The following is a 20,676-nucleotide window of genomic DNA, read 5'->3' on the forward strand; positions in this document are numbered from 1 at the left end:
GAGAAGCTGAGGGCCTTGCTGGATGAGTTGTATCCCAATCACAATATTGAAATAAAGGTACTGGTAACTAAGCTTTCCCAAAATTGTCATGTTATGTCAGCATCGGAATTTGTTTTTCATCACACAAGGCAAGTCCGGACTGATGGAATTGAGTCGTTTCATAGATGCGAATGGGTAAAGTGATAATATACCCTCCTATTCCTTTGAGCAAGGTAAGTTGGACTTTTGTGTTTCATTTTCTCTACTTCTCGTATTTTCCAGGGCTGTTACACATACGCAAGGATTGCCAAACCGGAGTATCTCGCGGAAGTTGACAGATATCTATTCATAGACTCAACTGGAGAGTTGTGCTGCGGACCAATAGCTATATGCCCATGCTGTGTAACTAACACAGTGGAAAGCAGCCTTGCCGCGCCTGAACCTGCAAGTACGCGTTGTCTCCAAAAACAGCGAATGGGGGTGATGAGTAGGCTGACGGAATAAAACCTGATTTAGTGTCGCCTGACTATGACTCGGGAAAAGCAGGGGGTATTTAATTAACAAAGGGTTGGGCACTTCAATCGCCCTTCTCTACCTGTACGTTGGTTAGAAACATTGGAATATTCACACAAGAAATAAATATTACGCTCATCAATAATTTCATCATCACTAAGGAGGGAATATAGAAGAATGGAAAATTCTGCACCTAATCCCCAGGTCATATCGGGCAGCGGCATAGATCCTTATATGCTGATGAACTTTTTGCGAGAGCGCTACGGCGAAGTGGACAAGGACTTTCATGTCAAGGTGAGGCCTTTTTCCATTTGCTTTGATATTGTCCACTGGTGATCGCTAACCAAAGAGGACGAATACGAGATATAGTTGCGAATGGCAAAATACAGAATCTATCGCCCTGAGAATGCCCAACCGCTAACATTGGTATTTTTCTTCGGCTTTTTCTTTTCTTTTTTCCCTGAGCGCCTCGCGCGGCTAAGGCTGACCTTGGTCAATCAATCTATCTATGCAGGATGAAATCTTGCGATGTCGGCCAGATTATAAAACCATCCGTGAACTGATGGGTTTTACGTGATGGGGCAGCCGGTCGGAGTGCAGTCACACCATTTCCAAGTTCTAAAGGGGGGGTTGCAGGGGTTGATAATAATTCATTGACAGAGGGAGAAAGAAAAAGAAAAAAAAAAAGAGGAGAGGCTCAATGTGTATTTACGCCGCGTGTTTTCCTAAAATGTGTAATCTAATTGGTGATCATAATACTTATCGGCGTGTACGGTGACAGTTCTGGCAACCATTTACTATATATCCTCAATATTCTAACTTAGCTAAGTTAGTCTTTTAGCACAATTCTACTCGAGTGCTTCGTAGGCCGTATTCAAACGTTTACTTTAGTGGCTAATAGTTCATACCTGCTTGGTATGCTGGACCGGTTACAACCACTGAGTATGTGGGTTATGTGTCAAGCCGTTAATAACCACTAAAAAAAATACGCCGATTGCACAAATAGAGAAACGATGTCAAGCCACTAAAAGTGGAAGGATTTACCCCTTTAAGCCCCCTGACGGACTACTGGAACGTAATCGTCATAGCCCAGAGGCTGAATACAGTTGTAAAACTTGATTAAATAAATAATAATGAACAAAAATGGGGGATAAATAACTGAGTCATTCGAAACCCTTGGCAGCTGATCAATACCAATAACCGGGCTATTGTGCAGAGCCTGTTACAAATGGGTGTAACCCATATATAATAGTGGCGCAGTGCATGTGAGAGAACCTGTGATAGCTAGTTCTAATGTCTAGTAACCCTTTATATGAATAAGTAGCCAACCACAGACTCGATGGTCTCTTGGCGCAGCGGCTTATTCCGTGAATGAGGTCGTGACACGAGGAAATAAATGGAAACAGTGAAGCTAGGGGGTGGGAACCGGGGCTCGTGTTCAGCCTCCATAAGGTTCCTTGGTTGGATCAGAGCGAAGAGAGGTGGTGTGGTCCATTCTGGTGCGGATGCATACGACTGTCGTGAAGCCCACCAATGGTGCTCACTTCGCATCCTTGCATATTCATTTCAAGGAGGGCTTCGGACCATATCACTCACTCCAAGTGAACCTGCGAGGCAGAACCAGGGATCACAACAGAGGCAGTTGAATTTGAAATAAATAAAGTCATCATGTAGATAAATTAACTACCTCCAGATCTAACTTGAAGGTAACACCAGCGCAATTGAACTCATCCGAATCAACAATTCCCAAATGTCCCCAAACTTTGCGCTACATGAAAAGACATTGTTATCCAATGAAATAGACGAAAAGTCACGGAGGATTTTTCCGTCCTCGAATGCAGATGGACAATTGGAGGTGTTGGAGTTATGGCAAGGGGGTGATACACGGCTCCTTCGGAATCCCTCAGAGCTGACTGGTTACAAAGAGGTACACTTTTTCTTTTTTCTTCTTTTTCCCTCTACTATTTCTTGCATACATCCATTTGAATACCGACTAAGTTTCACAATTAGACCGCCAATGGGAGTTCTCAGTTGTATATTATTCGACAAAAGCGTACCTGGGCACCCCTGAACATTTCGCGCCAATTTCTGGAGCGCTTTTTATCGGTGCATAACGTTTTTGAGCTGTTTTGGAAAGTTGCTTTTGCATTTAGCAAAAAGTCTTGTGAGAATGAATTTGATTTCCCGGGCTTCATCAATAGACAGACACGTTCAGAAGAACAGCGGAAAGCATATTATTACGATTACGATGAGCTTTCCTATGTCGTTCGAAGAGTCGAGTTGAATGGACGCTCAGAAATTCCTGGACAATCACCATGGTCGATTCGTCAGACCGGTCTCTACCATAAACTCCAGAGCCGACGAGGGAATAATGATAATGATGATGATGGTGAGAAATCAACCTACCTTGCTATTGCACCGTCCGATTCTTTTCTGGAAACGCTCGTCCAATATCAAAAGCTCGCTATAGAGGAGAGACAAAGGCCCTCGCCATGGCATATCCATTGGCTCCTCATGACAGACAGCCTTCGCGGATGGGCCACTTATATATCATGGTTAGAATCAGAACTCCAACAGCTGACAGAACCGATTTTATTGGCCGAGGCTGGATTAGATGAGACCCAATTTCGTTCTGACGGGTTTCAAGTTACCTTTGAGGACTGTCAGAAGCTGAAACAATTGGACGGGTATGCAAGCGACTTGAAAATAATTTTGGGTATAATGGCCCAGAATTGCATTGGGGTTAAAGAGCGATGTCTACGTTACTGTAGGCAGACATGTTATTCATCCAAGAATAGATGTATTTGCTCAGACTACCTGGACGAGTTTGACCGCTACGTCAAGGAGATCAAGCTCCGTATTAACCAAGCAAGCATTCTCCACCGGAGGATCCAATCTACAATGCAACTGGTTCGTTGTAACATTCAATAAAAACCGTTCAAAAGCCGACTGACATGAAATAGTTGACAAGTTTCCTCGACTACGAAGAGGCAAATGCATTGAACATTCTCGCTCAAGAGTCGAGTAAGGATAGCAAGAAGATGTCAATATTAACGGTATACCACCTAGTCTCCTATTAGCCTTCTTCATATTGCGGTTATTAATATGTAGATATATTTATAATAGCTTCGCAACACAAAAGATGCTATTGCAGTCAAGATTCTTACAATCATCGGGTTGGTCTATCTTCCGACCACGATTGTCTTGGTAAGTTTCACCTCCCACATGCTTGCTGAATGAGGAGAAAAAGGCAGCTACTGAAGATGAATTGGCAAAAATATAGAATTTTTTTTCCACCGTCTTTGTCAAGTCGGCGGATGGAACCCAAGATATGCAAGTTTCACCGGATGTGTGGATCCTCGCTGCGGTTGCCATCCCATTAACCGGCATGACGATTGTCTTATGGTGGGCCTGTTTACGTTTTACTACTCCATTATTGAGAGAGGTTGAATTGAGGCAGAGCAAGGGAGCTATCGCTAGCAAACTACTGGATCGACTTTGTCGGCGCCGGAAAAGGGGGGAAAAGAATGACCTCGAGATGGGCCGTGGAATAATATCATTGCGACAGGGGAAATCAAGTTTCGTACCAATTGTTGCTACCAGTGACTCATGTACACCGACTTTGGCAGGGAGTTAAATAAGCCTTTTGATTCCTTTCTTCCCCCTGGATAAGCTTTCACTACCCATGTTTTAAAATAAAATGTCATCGAACATTGGAATTTGCGTATATCGTCATGTATTAAAAATTGACAATATCAATTATTCCTAGCCTAACCGGTTCATGCCAACTGATATTGAATGTATGCTTTTCGACTCCCATGCCATCCTATCACAAGACGGGAAAAGCATCCGGGAGCATCAATTTTAACCTTGCGGCCCAACCGAAACGAAACAAACTGGTACGCTTCTACAGGTGGTTGAATTGATAATTATACTAACAAAGACAATAATCTGGGGCACCCGGGTGCAATTCAGCGCGTCGTATCCTATTCACCCAGGTGTTTACAGAGCTAACCCGGGTATATTACAACTAGATGAATGTATACAGGTGTAGAATTAAAAAGTAAAATGAAAAGAGAGGAAAAAAGGAAACCAAGCAAAGGAAAAGGATATTCATTTCCATTAGCTGGCCTGTTCTTAAGGCATATATAGGGCGAAAGGGGAAGGCTGGCCGTGGCGGAGTAAATAGCTGCGTAACGGTGATATTAGTTTCTCGTTGCAATCAGCCAAATAGGCAAACAATTTAGGCTGCATGAGGATGACGAACAGGTCATGCCGGTCAATCAGTTGACATATCATTCCCATTTAGCTAAGCTAAAAATACTATTATTGAGGCTGAGTAGTACAAGTACAGTGTATCCTCCAGCCTTGTAATCAACCATATAGAAAATACAAATTTTGCGTGGAAGAAAACAACATCGACGGACTAGTATATTGCGGTTTACAAGTTCTGAAGCTAACACTGGGTTATTAGACCATTCCCTTATCACCAGGATGGCGTCTCCGGCTGTTTCCCATGAAGTTGCTAAAAAATGGTCCAACAATATCAGAAATGCGCGAATAGAAAATGACGACAAAGAGCACTTCATCCCCAACGACTTTCTCAAGTCTTCGTACCTCCAGGAAGTAGCCCGTGAAATATTCCAGCACAATAACGACAAGAATAGACTAGCCAATACCGTTTGCACCAAGACCGGGAAGATATTTGCTATCCTCCTCTTTCTGAAAAAGGGTTCCGACATTAAATTCTTCCTCGATGCAGGCATCTCTGACGAGCATGATTTTCCTTTTGACAGGAAAAATGAATACGACTCGGAGTATCACCTCAAAACGCAACGAGGTCGTGAGGTCGACGTATTGATGCAACATTGGGATGCACAGGAACGAGAAGAATTCTTTAAGGCCCAAGAATACATGAAGGCACCCTTATTCTCAATTGGCCAAGAGTACCATCTCGACAAATGCCCGCTGCCGTTTATCAAACTAAACACAAAAGAGCGAGAGGAGCATACCAGTGGAAGGACCCACGAGGGCGGTTATGGCAAAATATCTCCTGCTAAACTTCACTGGGCACATCATAATTTTTACTCCGAAGTAGCCTGCTTTCCAGTATGTCAACCACTTTCCTTCTTGTTGAGAATTTTACCACCTGACCCAAAAAGGGTTCGTCTTGGTTTATCTTAGCTCATATATAGTTTGTCATTTCTTGAACCGGGACGTGGGCGAATCACCGAATCTTTTCTGACCAAACCATTTTTAGGAAAAACACATTATTGTAGCAGTGAAGAAACTGCGCAGTACAGATCAAAATGAATTTGATCATGAAGTCAGCATCTTGAAGAAGTTGAGGTCCCAAGCAGAACCCCATTTGATCCGACTTCTAGCCGCGTATTCACACCGGGGCCATTACTACATGATGTTTCCGTACGCACGATTAAATCTTCACGAGTACTGGGAGCGTAATGCCACTCCGATATGTAACTATGAGAAGACTCTTTGGGTTTTCCAACAAATATCTGGCATAGCATCTGCCTTGTCTCGCGTCCACATTTACACGGCAGATGATGATTACAGAGATAGAAGACTACAAGTTCTCAATGATGACCAAGAAAAGAGATTTGGACGGCATGGCGATCTCAAACCAGATAACATTCTGTGGTCCCACCAAGATCAAATCGCGACAGTGGATGGAAAAATGGGTGTCCTCCAAATTGCTGATTTCGGGCTGGGTCGATTCCATGGGCGGTATTCAAGATCCAACGTCAATCCACTCACGTTGGTGACATCGCCCACCTATCAATCACCCGAGATTGAACTGCGGAAGCCTGTTTCACGCAAGTACGATATTTGGAGTCTGGGCTGCGTTTACCTCGAATTTGCATCGTGGTTACTTCTCGGTTGGCCTGGAGTGGTTGAGTTGGCAGATAAACGAGCCGAACAGAACCCACAAACGAAGATTAACGACGATTACTTTTATAAATTGGTAGGTGACCCAGGTAGTCATGGCTGTACGGCCAGGCTTCGTCAAGGCGTGTCTTCGTGGATCGCGTCGTTGCGCAAGCATCCCCAGTGTTCTGAAGCCATCTTTCAATTGCTGAACATCATCGAGTCAAGAATGCTTGCCATTGACTGCGCACAACGCGTTGAATGTGAAAAGCTCTCGAAGGAACTGAAGAATCTGTACGACGTGGCCTGTGAGAATGAGGCATTTCTAATGAACCCGCATGGACGCAAAGAAGATACCAGAGAACCAAGCCCTGAACTGACCAGACCAAGACAAGTACATAGCATTTGATTCAGCATTGTATCCTACCTTGCACATATCAATGGATATCTATCTACTGTAATCCATTTTATTAAGTAATTTTATATGTAATCCTTGCCCTATCAATCGCCGTTTTGTTAAAAAAAAATGTAGCGATATAACCTAGAGCTATACGTGCATTAACGGTTGGATCTGTCTAAGGTCCTTTGCGCGCCTACCAATCTTATAGACCGACAAGGACAAGGAAATAATAAGAGCACCACGTGATAAGGAAGGTTTTATCTTTTATTACTAGATGCGAACCAGGGATCAGTTACACAATTCGGGATAATGTTGTGTGATAAAACTAATTCGTACCTTGATATGTGCTTTCCGGCACCGAAGACATCTGCGGCTAATACGTAGCCCATCTCAAGGTCCACAAGGCGTTCTACCACGCATTGGATATGCAGAGTACGCGTAAGCGGAAGGAATGCATGGTGAACAACCGGGGGGAATTTGAAGATGTAAATGAGATTGAGAGAGTTGGGCAGCGATTAATTGCAGCATTGATGCGACCCACCTTCGCATGAATATTACCCAGTGTGGACTAGTCTGGTCAGAGCCATGCGATGTCCCTTAGGGCTGAACTTGGGCACCGTTCTGCAATGCTATATCTATTCTTCATCTTCAGGGCGGACATCGAATAGCAGTATGTATTGTGACCGTTCAATGTGCCATATATTTGTCATCTTTCCGAGGGTATCTGAGTGCACGAAATCCCTAGGCGGTGTCGAGTTCCATTGCAATTGCATTGTCTGTCCTTTCTCTAGTTTGGGTTTCACCCGTAACTTCTCTGTTAATCGTCTATGTTTATTCTCGGTACCTTGTTCGGCTTGATGGGCTGCTCTATAGCAGCAGCTTCGTACCCGGCCAATATCAACGTTTCTACAGCCATTCTTTAGTGCCTGGGACGTGATACTAGTTGCCGAGCTATTTTGCCGTAGCTGAAGAGGAAGATTTCGAGATGATAGGGCCGATTCTGAATTTTCTTTCTATGCTACAGCCAAAGATTTCTCGAAATCAGTCTCAGGCGACTTACTGAAGCTCGAACTGGTCAATGCTTCCACCCTCAATGTGATCTCTGGGAGGTCTAGTTATCGCTATTAATGCACTTCCCTGGACCTAGATGGCATTCTTGTCCCAGAAACTATATCTATTGGAATTCCCTACACCTAGTTCCGGAAAGACAAAAAATCCCGTCATTGCTTATGCATACAGCACAATCAGTGTTTTTGCAGGGTGTCCATCTTAACGGCTGCCCAGCTCTATGTTTATGACACCTTGATCCTCCTAGTGGAAAACGGGTATGTTATTATTGCTACTGATTATGTAGGATGGGTAATAACTGCACGGAACACAAAGTATCTCAGTTTCCCTGCGCATGCTAACGATCACTACTACGGTATGCTCGGTGCTCGCAAGGCATTCCCTGGGAAACTGCGAGAAAGAAACTTGATCGAAAGAGACACCGCTGGGAGGTAGGTGGGAACGGTTGCCCTCGTACCTGCCAGCAAGATTCACGACATGACAATTCCGGCGCGGAGACGGTGCTTCAATCTACTAACTATGAGTGTTATGGTATTACCTACGAATTCTTGTTCCTGCAGGTTGACCTCCAGCGCGTTTTTCCTACCGCAGTCTATCATTACTTTCTGAGATATTCTTGAAGCGGGTTGAAATCGCTAAGCTTGCCCAGTATTGCTAATGTGGAATTATGTCTCTAGGATACAACTTGACAGAAGAAGACATCATTCATAGTGTAGCTTTACTAAATAATAAAACGGAATTTTAGGAATGGCAGGATTTGATGGCGCCAGCTAATGGATCCAGAGCTTAGCAACCTTTGTTGATTGTTCAGGGGCTAAACGAGACAGTCGTTCTGCCTCAGATACCATCAACTCTTATAACGAGATCTGTCGCTACGGCAATGAAGCTCATCTGAGACTGTACCCAGGATGGATCATTCTGATGTCCTCATTGTCAGCTCGGCGGAGTGTCTTTTCATTCACAGTCATTTCAACAACGAAAGCATCATTGGAATCTACGGCATAATTGTTCACCCTCTGTTTGACGAAGCCCACCTGCTTACTAAACCTGAGTTGACCAATTTCTGAAGCAGTATTGACTCTACTATATCATTCGGCCTCATAACTTAGGGGTCCAAATGTGCCCCAGAGAATTACCCGTTAGTATCATAAAAGTTATTTGTCGCAATGCGGTCAGCTTCTAGGTATATTATTGCCTATTCCTTATCAAAATATTTCACCATTTACGACGACATTGATAATTAACTAATATAATCATTGGTATGTTCTAGTATTGTGAACTAATTTATATACACCCCTTTCTCTCTAGGTCAGCCGATCAAATGTGAAGGTATGTGCAGTTGAAGGCAAAATATGAGAACATTATTGAGAATATATGAAAGCAGGTGTCTAATACCAAAGAGACTATTGAGACCATTAATTTCCGTTATCCGACCAGTTATTTCAATAAGAATACATTTTTACTCACCCAAAGACCGATCAATTTCATGTATCCTGCTTAGTTGAAGCGGGATATCTTTCCAATATCTGAAGCATAGGAAGAAGCTTTTGTGAGTAATGGTCTCCTACAATTAATACCGAAACAACACTCAAGATTATCTTTATCGTAAAAGATTTCTCCGACATGTACCCTACCCCGTACAAGATAGGCAGCACGGCTAGAGCACCTAGTGATGGGCCTCTGACACCTACCTTACGCAGCCAATAACACCAGTCCATCAGCAAACAGACACTGGCCACGGCCTGTACGAGAGTGATTCTGCGGAAAAACCAGAACAGATTGAAAATAAAGAGAAACCGTGCCCATTTTCCGGATTCGGCTTCTAGTCGAAGCATGAGTGCGATGAAGCCATGGATAGCAAAGTAGATGCCAGTGCCGACCGGACCATTCGCGAAGGCACGCGCTGCTTCCAGTTCCTCTTTTGTGGGAGTGGGCCAGATGGGGACTGGGGGTTTGGGCATATTAGTTGGTGCAGCATCTCGCCGTCCAATATCTTTGAATACTTCATTCAGTCCTGGTGGTGGTGGCATTGGCTTGTTCACGATCATGTTGCACATAGAAGTAAGAGTATGATTTGCTTCCTGAGGTAAGGGGAAATCTAGTCAGTCTGGTATTGTATAAAGGCGACCCGGTATACCCACCTGCTCGCTTTTGCACCAGCTTTGATAAGTCACTGCATTAGACCAGAGAGACCCGGCGTATTGACCAAAGGTTGGCGATACCATGAGAACGCCAATTATTAGTGCCACTACAGCAATTTCTGCCTGCCGATGTTTAATTCCTTTGTCCCATACTTCTTTAGCCAATTTCCATGTCTTTGTTACGATCCTTTGCAGCCATACTAGACTGGCAGTCTGTTGCTCTGTTTGTGCTGGGACTGGCGCTGGAACTGGTGTCGGAACTGGTATTGGAACTTGTTGCTGGCCTTGCGATGTTGATCCGGATTCTGATTCTCCTTCAGACTGTTCCGGATCTTGTTGCGATCCCTGCTGTGAGGGCTGATTAGGCGCTCCTGCTGGTGTTCCCGTTCGATCCGCTGATGAATTTACACGTTGCGGTTGCTGTCGCTGGGAGCTCTGCGACTGTGAAATGTGTACGGTGCCGTCTTCGCCAGTGGTGTCTATTGAAGTTCTGGTGCTGGATGCCACTACCGTAATGCTGTCCCTATCCCAATTCTCCAATTCAATGGAAGGCATGCTGCCTGCTGTACTGGAGGAAGCACGGGTCGAAGCACTAAGGGACAATTCTAGTATTGTTGGCGCCTCTAAATAAATAATATGTTTGGATATGGGAAAAATCAAACCCGAATGGCCTCATTTAAATATCATGATAATCGTCGCATTAGTGTTCAAGACTATCTTGGGTGGTAAGAAGATCGTGGAGGGGTCTGTGGCGCAGGGCAATGTTTCGTACTCAGCCTCACCCTCGCGCATACAAAAGTCCGGAGTCAAAGATGAGACGAGACAGTAGTCAGGCTAGCCACGTCGCTTCCGGTTAGTACAGGAGCTTATACACTAATCGGGAGGAGAGAAAGCCCTCTAGGTTAATCTAAGCTTTCCTGTGACCAGCCTTTTCCCCTCTCTTGCTTCTCCCAGCCTCTTGTTACTAGCGCTTACAGATCATAGTTTCTCATGACAGAGAGAAATGCTCTAATCTATATCGGAAACGATAGGGGTTGCCAATACTGAAATAACCAATTATTAATAAGAATTCTACTAGCAGATGTACCATTCTTCATTCTTCAACTGGGTTGTGTTTGTGCTCATCTGTGACGACCGGTTGAGAAGGAGATCCTTCCAACCATCGCGCAACACGATGCGAAGCTCGCACCAGAAACCGATGAAAAGGATGCATTGGCGGCCAGAACATTCCAGTCACCAATCCAAGGGGAGGCATTTCTGGATAATGGCTGACATATATCCAGAAAACCTTTACCAACTGGACTGCATAGTAGAGCACAATACCCGCAATCATTGATATTAGAGCCAGGCTCGACACAAATTTGTAAGGTAGACTCAATCCGTAGGCAGTAACCAGCCATCCGGCGACCGCAACTGTGATGAAGGCAATTGCTGGGATCCGGCTGTTGGGGTGCAGCTTATGGAAACCCAATGGGAGTTTCGGTGATCCCCCACTGTCCTTATAAGCTGCAAGCAGTCGAGGAAAGCGAGGTGCGAGAAGTGATAGAATCGCGTTGATTATGGCGACAATAATGGCATCAGAAAGGACCCTGAAGGGCAGATCGTCATGCCATGGTAGCCAGGTGAGGCCGAAAAATGAGACATAGCCTGTTGGTACCATCATCAGGCTTGCCGATCTCATCGAGAAGACGGATGAAATGGCGATAGGTAGTAGAGAGCAGAGGAACTCCATGATTTTTCGCGTGAATTAGTATGATATTGGATTTTGCTGATGCTGCGTTTGGAGAAGAGAATGATCTCCTTGGACCCCAGTTATTGAGTATTGAATAGACCAGGACTCGTTACCAGTAAAAAACAACTAAATTTGAAATGATGACTTCCTGCTTTCGATGAATGATCCTTCAGCGATTAGCGCTGTGGCTGTGGCTGTGTCTAATCAGACCATTGAGAACTTTTGATTTCAACCCGGAATCCGAGTCAAATTTCTACCAAATCAGCGGTGAAACCCTTTTCCGGTCGAAATAGATTTCGGAAATATTCTTGGCTTATTCCATCAAAATGCCTAGCTTGTTTCATATCCGTTTTTCGCTTGTAAAAGTGAGGGCTTGTGAATTCCCGCTTGCGGTTAGGTTCCCTACATCGCACAAGGCGCGCCTGTTGTCTTATCACACCCCCTACTGCTATTACTAATGATACAAAGATTAACGTATTTCACAAGCACCCCAGCCACACAAGCACCCCGGCCACCCGTGTTACGAAACCAACATATGCAAAGCTAAGGACAGATTAGGATGTCTTAAGCCACTTCAGGGCAAGTGTCTGTTAAAGCGGCTAACACCACGGCCAACCAGTTACCACGACCACACACAGCCCGTTTGCTACTCACACGGGATTACACATTACATAAGCAACTACACTCGGGTATACAATAAGAGTGTAGGAGAAGTGTAGGAAAAGACAAGAAGGTGATTGGATATACAATCTGTATACGGACAGATTGTAGGGATATTGTAGGAACGACATCTATATAAACACACCCATTTGCATGTATCTAGTTTACCTTAGCATAGTTCTTTAACATAAGTCACTACGATTATTACTATCAGTTACACTGTAAGGGTCAGCAAGGCAATCCCACTTGAAGTACTACGGCACTTCAAGGCATCGCTCCTACTTTAGTTGTGTCTTACCCTCACCTTTACCCTTCGGCAACCTTTGTACTTCGTTACTAGTTACCCTCAAGGAACCTCTGTGTGGTTCAACACATCGTATCGCTCCTCGACACAGCCAGTGACAACTAGAGTGGGTCCCGGTGCGTGACAAAAGAACTATCGTCTTGACCCCGAGGAACGATACGGGACAAGTACTATCAAGCAGGGCCAATTACTACATTAGGAAAGTATTACCCCAACAAGACTACTAATCATGGCAGGCAACAATGCAACTCCAACACCCAGTACCACTGGAGGACAAACACCCAGTGTTCAATCCGTAATGGCAGTCAATCAACAATTACGTGAACGAATTAGCCAATTGGAGAATGCATCACACGCAAGGATTAAGATCAACAAACCAACTCCGTTCAAAGGAGATAGGACCAAGCTGAGGAGTTACCTAGCACAAATGCAGTTGTACTTTTCTGTCAACTCGCACTTGCTGCATGGGGAACCAGACAAGGTCTTGACAGCTTCAACGTTCCTAGAAGGAGAAGCTATGGATTGGTTTGAACCCTATGTACGGGCATGGTTTGAGATAGCCCCAGATGACAGGGAAGACGAGATCGATGAAACCTTTGCGGACTACAATGTATTCGTCAGAAAAATCAAATCAACCTTTGGAGAAATCGATGAGAGAAATAACGCAGCTCAGAAAATTCAACGTCTGAAGCAGATCACATCAGCCTCAGACTATGCGTCGAAATTCTACCAGATCAGCTCTCATCTCGGATGGGATGATGAGGCCAAAGCAGATCGATTCTACCAAGGACTGAAAGACGACATCAAGGATGAGATAGCCAGAATACCCACTAGGCCAGACAATCTCACGGACATGATTGATGTAGCAGTCAAACTCGACAATAGGCTCTACGAACGACGTATGGAAAAGAAATACGGCGGAAACTGGAGCAGTGGCAAGAAACCATACCACCACAAGAAAAGGGAGGACCCGTATGGACCTCGACCTATGGAACTTGATGCCACTCAAGAACAGCCAAAAACGAAATTCGACAAGTCAAAGATAAAGTGTTACAACTGTGGGAAGACGGGCCACTTCAGGAGAGAGTGTAGAGTCAAACCACAAGGACGACAATTGAATGCGACAAATGAGGAAGACAGAGAGTCTTACCCGAAATACGACTATGACGACGCGGAACAGTATGAATCGGGAGACACCGAAGAGTTCCCAGAAATGGACGAAATCCCAGAAAGCCAAGGGTGGCGACAGTACGAAGGGATGAGTCAGGTCGAAAAGATAGAAAGCCAATTGAACGAAGCTCTGAACGACATCGAGAGTTCAAAGACGGCTGACAAAGAAAAAGGAAAGCAGAAGCTTTACGAAGTTCGGACACACCTCGAGAACAAGTGTGGAGCCGAGTGCAGGGTAATCTTTGAAGAGAAAGACCACCCAGGGCACGGATTATTACATTGGACCTTTTGCACAATGGATTCATGCACAATCCATGGGGAAGCAAAAGAAAGCCAGGGCTACTTCCCAAGAAAGAGGAAGCAAGCGAAGATATCAAACTGCGAATGGAAATTGACGCAGGAATGGAACACCATCAGCCCCTCGAAGAAAAAGGTGGTGCAGCTCAGTGAAGCTGGGAGTTTCGAAGAAACTCGTAACCCCGAAATAGGCAGAAAAGACGATGATCCACGAGATGGATTCGTAAAAGCCTGGATGAACGACTACATTCAACTACCTTATGGCGAAGACCCGAAGAATCAGCCATGTGTCCATACCAACCATGACCTCACCAGAATTGAAAGGATGCAGTGCATCATAACACCATGGTATGAGAAAGAAGGAAGAATGAGCGTAACGAAACAAATGAAGGAATGGAAATGCCAGACGGCATGGTGCAATTGCTTACAGCTTGAGCAACATCCAAAGCATCGGATGTTATCATGGAAAATCTGCTACAATGACGAATGTATAACGCACGTACACCCTAAAATTAGGGCTGGGGAATTTCCAAAAGGGAAATGGCCGCAGCATGCGGACAACTGTGCATACGAAAGGGCAGAACTCAACGCAACGGCTTGTGGAAGGCAACTAAGAACCACAGTGGCCATATACGGAATAGAGATCGAAGCAATGGTCGATTCGGGAGCAACGCACAACTTCATGGATAAAGAAACAAAACGAACATTGAAAATCTTGGGAAGGAAGAAACCCCAAGCAGTACCCATCACAGGACTCAGCGGGGTGAGCCTGCAAGAAGGGGGAGTCACACATGAAACAGGGTGGTTGTCCATGGTATTAGGAAACCATCACGAGATGATCAACTTTGACGTCGCAGAACTGGGACCAAACGACATAGTTCTTGGAATCCCATGGCTCAAGGTTCATAACCCGGAGATAAACTGGGGAACTGGCGAAATCAAAATGAATCGTTGTAATTGTGGACAGATATCTCAGGTAGATGAAGTCACCGGACAGGCGGGAGACTTGAGTACGACGGAAGAAGCAGACGACTTGACTTCCTCGTGGACTCTTATACGGAATGGGACCAAAGGGGAGGCCATTACCGAACACCTGAAAGAGGAGTGTCAGATCGCGGCAACCGCAGAACCTGAACTACCTAAAGAATATGAACGATTCAAGGAATTGTTCAACGGAACATACAAGAAATTACCTGAACACAGTGAATGGGACCATACCATCCCATTGAAAGAAAACGAAGAACCAAGACCTCAACGAATCTACCCCATGTCAGAAAATGAGACGGCAGCACTTAAGAAGTACCTGAATGAAAGCTTGGAAAAGGGATACATCAGACCCTCAAGCTCGCCAGCAGGATACTCCGTACTCTTTGTGGGAAAGAAGGGGACTACTGACCTACGACCATGTATAGACTACCGACAACTGAACAAAATCACTATACGAGACAGTCACCCATTACCCCTGATTTCGGAAATACAAGACAAAATACGAGGAAAGAAATGGTTTACGAAACTCGATATTACGGACGCGTACAACAGACTGAGAATCAAGGAAGGAGAAGAATGGAAAACTGCATTCAAGACCAAGTTTGGACATTACGAATATCTGGTTATGCCTTTCGGATTAACCAATGCACCAGCAGCATTCCAACGGTACATCAACCATGTAATCGGGGATTACCTATACGACTTTACTGTCGCATACCTCGACGACATATTAATATTCTCAGACAGCATGAACGATCACGTACGACACGTAAGGATGGTCCTACATCGCTTACGGGAAGCAAAGCTACAGTTGAAGCTTAGGAAATGCGAGTTTCACGTACAAGAAACGGACTTCTTGGGACACAGAATCACTCAAGAAGGGATCCAAATGGATAAAGAAAAGGTACAGGCGGTACGAGACTGGCCTACACCAAAGAACGTTAAAGAAGTGCAATCCTTTCTCGGATTAATCAACTACTATCGACGATACGTGAAAGGATACGCAGGGATAATGAATCCCATATTCAAACTGTTACGAAAGGACTTCGAGTTTGAATGGACAACGGAATGCCAGAAAGCATTCGAAGAAGCGAAGCTTCGGCTCACCACCGCACCTATACTGATGCAACACGACCCGGAGAAACCAACAGTGTTGGAAACAGACGCTTCAGATTTCGCAATAGGAGCAGCAATGATGCAGGAAGGACCAGACAAGAAACTACGACCAGTAATGTATTACTCAAGGAAAATGCTTGATGCAGAACTCAATTACGAGATTCACGATAAAGAACTGCTAGCCATAGTGACAGCACTTCGACATTGGAGAGTCTACTTGGAAGGAACTAAGTTCCCAATACGAGTTATCACGGACCACAAGAACCTCACCTACTTCCTCACAACCAAGGTTCTTAACCGAAGACAAGCGAGATGGTCGGAATTGCTAGCAAACTATTGGTACGAAATAGAATACCGCAAGGGAAAAGACAACGAACGAGCAGACGCTCTAAGCAGGAGACCGGATCATGAAGAAGGAATCAGATCACCAGAACCAGCCCTGTTCAAGGAAACAGATAGGGGAACACTAGTACATAATCCTCAAACGGCAATACTCGCAGCAACACTAGAAGGAGTAACAGACTCGGAATTACAAGACAGAATCGCAAAAGAAACCGAGCAAGACGGACTGATATTCAACATGGTAAACAATGAGGATGACCGAATCACAATGACGGAAGAAGGATTAGCATTTTGGCATGGTCTAATCTATGTACCAAAGACACTCAGAACGGAAATTATCCAACTTCATCACGACAACATATTGGCAGGACACCCAGGAGTATCAAACACTCTAGAACGAATTACGAGGAACTACTACTGGCCAAAAATGATTCGAGACATCGAGAACCACATCAAGGAATGCGACCAGTGTCACAAGAACAAGATTAATAGGCACAAACCTCATGGACTAATGCAACCACTGGAAGCACCAGAATATCCATGGCAATGGGTAACAATGGATTTCATCGTCAAACTACCAAAGTCGCAAGGAAACGATTCGATACTTGTGGTAGTGGACAGAATGACTAAATATGCGCACTTCGTTGCAACCACGGAGCAATTGACAGCAAAACAATTAGCAATACTGTTAATTGACAAAGTCTTTCAGCACCACGGTATACCTGAGATTATGGTCTCAGATAGGGGACAGACCTTTGCATCGAAACTATGGAAATCCATGATGGACCTTATGGGAGGAGAACAGCGGCTGTCAACCGCTTACCACCCACAGACGAATGGACAGACTGAACGAACGAACCAAACATTGGAACAGTATTTACGCCATTACGTCAATTACGACCGAAATAATTGGGCAATGCTACTACCTATGGCACAAATGGCCTACAATACAAGCAAGCAAGCCACCATAGGAATGACACCATTCAAGGCATACACAGGAAAAGAAGCAAGAATGCCAGGAGAACCCAAATACAAGCAACCAATCGCACAAGAAGCAGAAGAAATGGTCAACGCAATGAAGGCGTTACACCAGTATTTACACAATGAAATTGAAAATCAAGGACAACAATCGGCAAGAAGATACAACCAAAAACATCAGAAGGGACCTGATCTCAAGAAGGGAGGGAAGGTCTACCTTTTACGAAATTTAGACGCCAAAAGAAAGGAAGACAAATTGAACCACCTACGAATTGGGCCATTCGAAATTGAAGAAAAAATCGGAGAAGTCAATTACAAACTAAAACTACCAAAAGCCATGAAAATACACCCAGTGTTCCACGTTTCATCATTGGAACCAGCGCCATCAAATGCAAAACTCCAAACAGATATCATTGTCGAGCAAGAGACATATGAAGTCGAAGACATACTAGGAGAAAAGCAAGTCAATGGGAAATTTGTCTACCTGGTCAAATGGAAGGGATACGATACCTCAGAAAACACTTGGGAACCTATCGAGAACCTCGCGGATGCTCCAGATGCATTAGAGGATTACCGACGGAGGAACCCAATTCACCAGGCGGAGACATTGGCAGGTTGGCGAACAAGGCCTCAAAATCCACGTCGGAGATAGCATTTAGTTGCATCTCTCTCGTCGGAGAAGGAGGAGGGATGCCATCGGGATCCTCCTCATCTAAGATCTCCATCACGTTGGAATCATGATCCAACATTTTCGAACCTCGCTCTTTGAGAAACTGCTGTTGTTTGAATAAACGATTTATTTTCGCGGACAGATCCGCCTGTTTTGCAAGAGCATCGCGAAGCTCTTGATTAATACGATCCTCAGCTTTCTGAAGATCTGACCATTCTCGCTCACTATGAAATCGCTTTTCGCATTTGCGACCACGACGTGTGCACGACGCACAGTTTCGACTTTTTGAATCCATTATGCAAATCTCGTTTTTACTTTTGCAATATTCGCACGGATTATCGACGGGGAAACCGTTTCGACGGATGCGATCGGACTGGGACACACGATAAGCCAGACGGTCCTTTTTAGGAGTCATGTTGACGCATTTCGGACACTCACCAAAGGAAGCAGGGTCACGCTGGGAACGAGGGCGCGTCTTCTATTTATACCTTTGAGGACAAAGGACTTCAAGGAGGGGGAGTGATGTTACGAAACCAACATATGCAAAGCTAAGGACAGATTAGGATGTCTTAAGCCACTTCAGGGCAAGTGTCTGTTAAAGCGGCTAACACCACGGCCAACCAGTTACCACGACCACACACAGCCCGTTTGCTACTCACACGGGATTACACATTACATAAGCAACTACACTCGGGTATACAATAAGAGTGTAGGAGAAGTGTAGGAAAAGACAAGAAGGTGATTGGATATACAATCTGTATACGGACAGATTGTAGGGATATTGTAGGAACGACATCTATATAAACACACCCATTTGCATGTATCTAGTTTACCTTAGCATAGTTCTTTAACATAAGTCACTACGATTATTACTATCAGTTACACTGTAAGGGTCAGCAAGGCAATCCCACTTGAAGTACTACGGCACTTCAAGGCATCGCTCCTACTTTAGTTGTGTCTTACCCTCACCTTTACCCTTCGGCAACCTTTGTACTTCGTTACTAGTTACCCTCAAGGAACCTCTGTGTGGTTCAACACATCGTATCGCTCCTCGACACAGCCAGTGACAACTAGAGTGGGTCCCGGTGCGTGACAACCCGCACCCTCCTAGTCAAATTGAAGCCACTCAGATTTCTACTCAACACTAAAAAATCGCTTATATTTCTATATAGAATTATTCTTACAAAATGTACAATTATGCCCTATTTAACCACAATTCGTACACTTAGATAATGCGCGCTTGCGAGGCTAAGAAGCCTCAATCTGAGTAATCAATTAGTCAGATAAATTATCTTCTTAAAGCACTATAGCAAGCTCCTAGCCTTCAACAATAGTTAAAATATCCTCATTATAAAACAATTTTAATTAACATTTCTTCTTCTTTCTTATATGCTCATTTGCTGCTCATAGATCATAGTTTTCCTTTATTAAAAGCGCTACAGAGTGCATTGCTAATAAACATCCTTTTATTACCTAATTAAAAGCCTGATTTGTGGAAGAAGAAGGGCTTATAGTACATCACTTCAAAAATCACTTTATTGATTTAGCCTGACGCTGTAAAGTCCAAATATTATAAGGTGTTACAAGTAAACCATTACTTATTGATAAAATATTTAACCTTAAGACCTCCAAAGTAGATATCCTGATAAAAATTTTCAATTAAGATAGAATAGATTTAAGATTAAATGGTAAAACACCTATATAAGAGAAGCCACTTATAATATTTCTAATAGAATAGACCTCTACACATATTACTGGCAGTATAGTAAGAAAATCATATTTATTAATATAATTAATACCACAGCACATCTAATCTTTAACTGCACATCCAAAGCAGCGCTTGAGAACAGTAAAAATACCCACATCAAGCAATTACAATAAATACAAAGAATATGGAGGTATACATATAGAAACAATATCATTATCATAATAATATTAATCTTAATTAGATGTTAAATAGCTGCTATAACTATCTAATATCAATAACCAATATCTTTTAACTATATGAGGCTTTGTCAATTTATCAAATATATTTTAAAGTCAAAATAAGCTAATTTCATCTAATGTCTAACCATTTAATAATTATATTATTGATTAATCAAATGATAAATTTAGATATATATACCAATCAGCCTGCTTATTACTAGATTTAAATATAATCAATAAAGATAATGCAAATCCTTATATACTTATACACTCTACTGCAGTAACCTATTCACGATTTTTAGACTAGATAAAACTTAGTTTACCTAAGCAATTATAGCTATATATAACTTTTACTATAGTAATGATCCCTAGAACAAATCCAGTCTCATCAAAGTTATAAATATCTTCATCTATAATACTATACTCACTTCAAGCACGCTACAGATTAATAAAATATTCATTTATAAGCTTTAGATCTTCACATTTAGCTCAGGAATATATTAATTG

At 43.6% G+C, this 20,676-nt stretch overlaps 4 protein-coding genes across 4 annotated transcripts; 2 read left to right on the top strand and 2 right to left on the bottom strand.

The window, feature by feature from the left end:
* Window positions 1-2,242: 2,242 nt before the first annotated feature.
* Window positions 2,243-4,177, top strand: BGW36DRAFT_456360 (uncharacterized protein; the record flags this gene model as incomplete). The annotated part of the gene is made up of 5 exons (XM_046221922.1): window positions 2,243-2,419; window positions 2,503-3,402; window positions 3,456-3,548; window positions 3,619-3,699; window positions 3,776-4,177. 5 exons carry the CDS (start codon window positions 2,243-2,245, stop codon window positions 4,127-4,129), a joined length of 1,605 nt encoding a protein of 534 aa, XP_046077384.1. The 3' UTR covers window positions 4,130-4,177.
* A 1,677-nt stretch (window positions 4,178-5,854) lies between these two features.
* On the top strand, window positions 5,855-6,787 carry BGW36DRAFT_434350 (kinase-like domain-containing protein; the record flags this gene model as incomplete). Its single annotated transcript, XM_046221392.1, has 1 exon — window positions 5,855-6,787. A coding segment is annotated over one exon (933 nt), but the record flags the coding sequence as incomplete, so codon positions are not given.
* Window positions 6,788-9,079: 2,292 nt separating this feature from the next.
* BGW36DRAFT_366141 (uncharacterized protein) lies at window positions 9,080-10,673 on the bottom strand. Its single transcript, XM_046214712.1, has 2 exons — window positions 9,988-10,673; window positions 9,080-9,927 (listed from the first exon to the last, which is right to left on the bottom strand). The coding sequence occupies exons 1-2, from the start codon at window positions 10,540-10,542 to the stop codon at window positions 9,331-9,333; spliced, it is 1,152 nt and encodes a 383-aa protein (XP_046077386.1). The 5' UTR covers window positions 10,543-10,673; the 3' UTR covers window positions 9,080-9,330.
* A 257-nt stretch (window positions 10,674-10,930) lies between these two features.
* On the bottom strand, window positions 10,931-12,160 carry BGW36DRAFT_1621 (uncharacterized protein). Its single transcript, XM_046209587.1, has one exon. The coding sequence runs from the start codon at window positions 11,717-11,719 to the stop codon at window positions 11,081-11,083; it is 639 nt and encodes a 212-aa protein (XP_046077387.1). The 5' UTR covers window positions 11,720-12,160; the 3' UTR covers window positions 10,931-11,080.
* Between the last annotated feature and the right edge of the window lie 8,516 nt (window positions 12,161-20,676).

The sequence above is a fragment of the Talaromyces proteolyticus genome (assembly GCF_021365285.1).
Source record: "Talaromyces proteolyticus strain PMI_201 chromosome Unknown BGW36scaffold_1, whole genome shotgun sequence".
Taxonomy (NCBI): domain Eukaryota; kingdom Fungi; phylum Ascomycota; class Eurotiomycetes; order Eurotiales; family Trichocomaceae; genus Talaromyces; species Talaromyces proteolyticus.